The sequence below is a fragment of the Pinus tabuliformis genome, chromosome 7 (genome assembly GCF_031772625.1).
Source record: "Pinus tabuliformis cultivar Carrire ecotype Pingquan chromosome 7, CPIR1, whole genome shotgun sequence".
Classification (NCBI taxonomy): domain Eukaryota; kingdom Viridiplantae; phylum Streptophyta; class Pinopsida; order Pinales; family Pinaceae; genus Pinus; species Pinus tabuliformis.
In genome coordinates, this window is record NC_142293.1 from 699,108,229 (window position 1) to 699,113,056 (window position 4,828).

Below are 4,828 nucleotides of genomic sequence, written 5' to 3' on the forward strand. Positions count from 1 at the left end.
GTGGGAGTCAAAATAAACACATCGACATTAAGTATTTAGCTATAAGGGAACATGTTAAAGAAAAGAAAGTGGTCATTGAGCACGTCAGCTCTGAGTTGATGATCGCTGATCCTTTGACTAAAGGCATGCCACCATTTAAATTCAAGGATCATGTAATGAATATGGGACTTGGTTCCATTATGTAGTTTCTCATTGTATGGACAATGTTATCTTAATGAAATTCTTAATTATTGTGATGTTTTTCTCATATTTATGTGCACCTTAATTTGATTTGAGAAAACTCATTTGTGTAGGACCAGGAATAAACATAAGGTTTATTCATTAAGAAATTGTTGCCACATAAATTATAATAAGAATAAATACCTAGTAATACATGGAAGATAATACTCGTCATTAGAGGACTTATCGCCATGATTCATGTATCTATTACTTAATACATATTATCAATGGGTTTTAAGATGATACATTAGGTTTGAAAGTATGGACCAAGTGGGAGAATGTTAAGCTCCATTAAGTTTTTCCCAACTGCTGCTTACAATTACGGAAGTGAACTGCAATCATTTCCTTAATTTCTGGAAACCAACTGCAGTAATTTCCTTAAATTACGGAAATCAACTGCAGTTGATTAATTTCTTGTTGGGAGCTTCTGAAGTGGTCCATTACTCCCTCTGGAGTTGTCTACCATTATCTGTGGAACACCTGACACATAGCCAACAGAAGCTTGATGGAAGCTTGCCTATATATGTTTCTGTTTGGTCCCCAAGCTAGCATCTCAATCCCCTTCAGTTTTACACCATCAAGTTGAGAGCGCAGAGCTTGGAAGTACCTTCAGATTTTCTGTATTCTTTTCTTTCTGCTTGCGTGAAGATTGTGTTACATTATTTTTACCGTTGTTGCTTTCAGCTGTTGTATGTTGCCATAGTTGGAAGCTCTACAAATTCTGCGTTGAAAGCTCTGCCTTTAGATTAGTTGCAGTGGTAGGTTTATATGCATTTCATACTGAAATGTGTTAATGCGTTGACCATTGAATGGTGTGGCTGTTGCAATTTACTGTTATACATCCTTTGCATTGAAACTTGTTTTGGAGATCTGCATAGAAAGGATATCCATGTGGACAACGCCTGTTCATATGAATTTTGTTTTACATATATGATCCACCCATTCATCCATACATTCACGCGTCTGATTTAAACTTGAAGGCTGTTCCTCGTTACAACACATCAGAGTAGTGCAGCGGATGAATAATTAGAGATGTGTTGCTGCGAATCCACCAACAGCTGTGGAGCGTAGTGTTGAGATTGTGCAGCCTAAAATAACGTGTTTCTACATCCGTTGTCGTGAGCACTGGTTATCTATAAGAGGAAGGGACTATTTCAAACTTCGTAGAAAGTTTGGTTTGCAACAAGAGTAGCATCAATGGCCGGAGGTATTTTTCTTGGGAATTAGAGTTTTATTTTTATAGATTCTTTTAAGTATTGAGTTCCACATATTAAAGAATCGTATTTTTATGCTCTCAGTGGCTCTCATGTCGTTCAATGCCAATGACGCCAGTATTATCAGCGAGCTACCAGAGTTTTTGGGCGATGGGACAATTGTAGGGTTGCACACACTACAACTGGCTTACAATAGTCTAAATGGGTCCATTTCGACATTGTTTAGTGCCTCGTTGAGCTTGCGGTTATTGTGGTTGAATAACGAGAATGACAAGCTACTCGGCGGATCCATTGCGACCATTAACGCCATGAGTCAGCTCAAGCAGGTCTAGTTACACGTGAATAATTTCGCGGGACCGATGCCCGACTTCACTTGCAGCTTAGAGACAACATGCTTATAGGATCGATGCCTAACTCGTTGCTTTCCCTAGGCTCTTTAAATATCATAATGGAACAATCCTTTCTGCACGCCATGATATTTGCAGAGTTGTGGAGTCCCAATCGAACAAAGATTCTAGCCTATAGCAGCGTACACACGGATATATGTCATGGGTGTAAACGTCGAGACTTATGTCATATGGAGATGAAAGAAGTAGACAATACTTAACATGACGAATTTCAAAAAGAGACACCTTCAACATAAAAATGAGTAAAAATAAAAAAATGTCATTATAGAAACATTTGAATATACGAGGATAAAGATCATTATTTGCACAACATTGAACTATTTTGCGGTTGTTTACTTATTTTAAGTTTTGGAGATTTTTTTTTTAAATATATATTTTCAATGGAATTTGTTTGAAAATTTGTGGCAAGTTGTTTATTTCGCAAAAATAAGTAGCTATTTTTTTTTAAACAAATGGAATTTATTTAAAAAATTATTTGAATTAAATTTATTCATATATTTGAAAATTCATTTTAAACCATAAAATAAGGGAAAACTTTAAATAATTAGAAAAACCCCCAAAAAAAAATCCCAGTGAAGAAGATAAAGCACATTACTTGCACCACACGTAACAAAAAATTGCTTAAATCGTGGGCACTTTCTATAAAGCATGCGTGGGCATGAGCGAGACACCGGAAGCCGCCGCTTCTTTCGCAGCGACTGCGCGAAAATACAGAGGAGAAATGGCAGGGCCATTTGATAAACAAGCAAAGGAGTATTTAGACAGCCGGCCTGGTTATCCTGCATCGTTGTTTTCCATGTTGGCATCTCTCACTGCCAATCACCAACTGGCTTGGGACGTGGGTGCAGGCAATGGCCAAGCTTCTGTTTCTGTAACCTCTCTTACCCTTTTCTTTCATTTCATTTCATTTCACTGTCTTGCTCTTCTTTTCATATCTAGTAATTGTCATGTTTCACATGAAATTATGAGATCATTGCTGCCAAAAATAGAGTTAGTGAAATTATGAGAGCGTAGATTGCAGAGCATTACGATCGCGTGATCGCCACAGACAGAAGCAAGGAGCAGCTGGATTTGGCTCGGAAGCATCCGAAAGTGACGTATGTTGTCACTCCGCCCGTTATGACAGATGAAGAACTGTTTTCGATTGTGGGGAAGGAGGGATCGGTGGATCTGGTGACGGTGGCCACGGCAGTCCACTGGTTCGACCTCGACACCTTTTTCTCCCAAGTTAAACGCCTCCTGCGAAAACCAGGGGGTGTGATAGCTGTGTGGACTTATGCGAATCTCAGCGTCAGTCCCGCTGTCGATGCAGTGTTTGCAGAATTCCTGGAGTCAACCATGCCTTACCGGCACCCAATGATGGATATAGATATAGTAAAGGATGGATACAGGAAGCTGCCGTTCCCGTTCGAACCGGTGCTAGAAAATGGAGGGGGGAGCGAAGGTAATCCCTTGGAAATGGAGATGGAGATACAGCTGTCGTTCGAAAAGTTTTTGGTATTGTGCAATTCTCCCAATGGGGTGGTCACAGCGAGAGAGAAGGGCGTCGAGCTTCTGAATGAAACGGTATTGAGAAGGTTCAGAGAGGCGTGGGGTGATGAAAACAAGATTTACACCTGCAAAATGCCACTGTACGTGCTGGTAGGCACTTTGCCCCTTTGAAGCCACATATTAGTGGTCATTTTTGTGTTCCGTTTGTCTGGCCTTTATCAAGTTTGACCTGAGTTTGTGATCTATGTCAAGTTGGGGTGTAGTAGTTGGGATAAAGTTGTCATAGTTTTGCTTCATATCACTACTTTATTACTTTATATGACTGAGTACTTTATCACTGCTTTATTTTTTATATGGCTGACTGCTTTTACTCTGGTTGGTAAAGTTTTACATTTATATCCGATTGTAGAATATTTGAAAAATAAATTTTTTAATAATATAAAAAATATATTTATAGCTTTCAAGTTAGGCAGAATCAAATATTTTAAAATTTGTTTTTTAAATAATATAAAAGATATTTTTTTTAAAGTTAAATTTGATAAATTACAGTGGTCAATGTTAAGTTAATAGTGGATAATGAATAAATTTATTGCTTTAATAAAATCAATTTTTTTATGCGACAAATATCTATTATAAATATAACTATGAGTGACTTTCTTGTTGTATAGTCTGATTGACAATGACATCATTGGAAGCATATGTCAAGCCAATTTGAAGAACAACAAATTCATAAAAGGGAATTGGGTTATTTTAGTTTTCTTTTTGTTTTTTTGTTTGTTTACTCTTTGAATGCACATTTTGCATTTTTTTATTATTATTATAGTTTATATTCCCTTTGTGTGTAAATGTATTTGATGCTATCTATTGATTGTAGGACAAGTATATCTCGAGATGACAACAAGGTGTGTGTTGCTTAATGCATGTGGCTTATCATACCTACTGAAAGTGGAGGGTTGAGTGTCAAAACTTGGTGGAAGCATTATTAAACTTCCGTGATTTATATGTCAAAAGTTAGAGATGCACTGTAAAACTCACTCAGAGATATTGAGTAATCAAAGCCTTAACTACATCAAAACCTGAATACCTTACTACTCACAAATTTGTTTGGTTAAATTAATTTTTTAATTTTGACAATTAAAAAAAAATTATATATTAGTTAAAATTTAAAATAAGTGTGGCAAGGTAATTTAAAGCAGATTAACTAAAAAAGAATTTATTGATTTATAATATTAATTTCTTCTTAAAATATATTAAACAATAATGTTTTAAATTCAAAATATTTCATAACATTAATTATTAAGATATAAACTCATTTAATCTTATAACAAACTTTTCCAAACCATTTATTTTCAAAATTAAATAATTAAAATTCTTCCATTAATTTAAAATTTTTATCAACTTCATTATATCACTGTAGTCATCCAAAGATGTAGTCATCCAAAGAGTAAATTGACTTGACCCTAATTCTATTATTTCTATTAGCCATTATAGATTAAT

At 35.7% G+C, this 4,828-nt stretch overlaps 1 protein-coding gene across 1 annotated transcript; it reads left to right on the top strand.

The window, feature by feature from the left end:
* The first annotated feature begins 2,474 nt into the window (after positions 1-2,474).
* LOC149249436 (uncharacterized) lies at positions 2,475-3,683 on the top strand. Its single transcript, XM_089456251.1, has 2 exons — positions 2,475-2,711; positions 2,855-3,683. The coding sequence occupies exons 1-2, from the start codon at positions 2,499-2,501 to the stop codon at positions 3,500-3,502; spliced, it is 861 nt and encodes a 286-aa protein (XP_089312377.1). The 5' UTR covers positions 2,475-2,498; the 3' UTR covers positions 3,503-3,683.
* Positions 3,684-4,828: the final 1,145 nt, after the last annotated feature.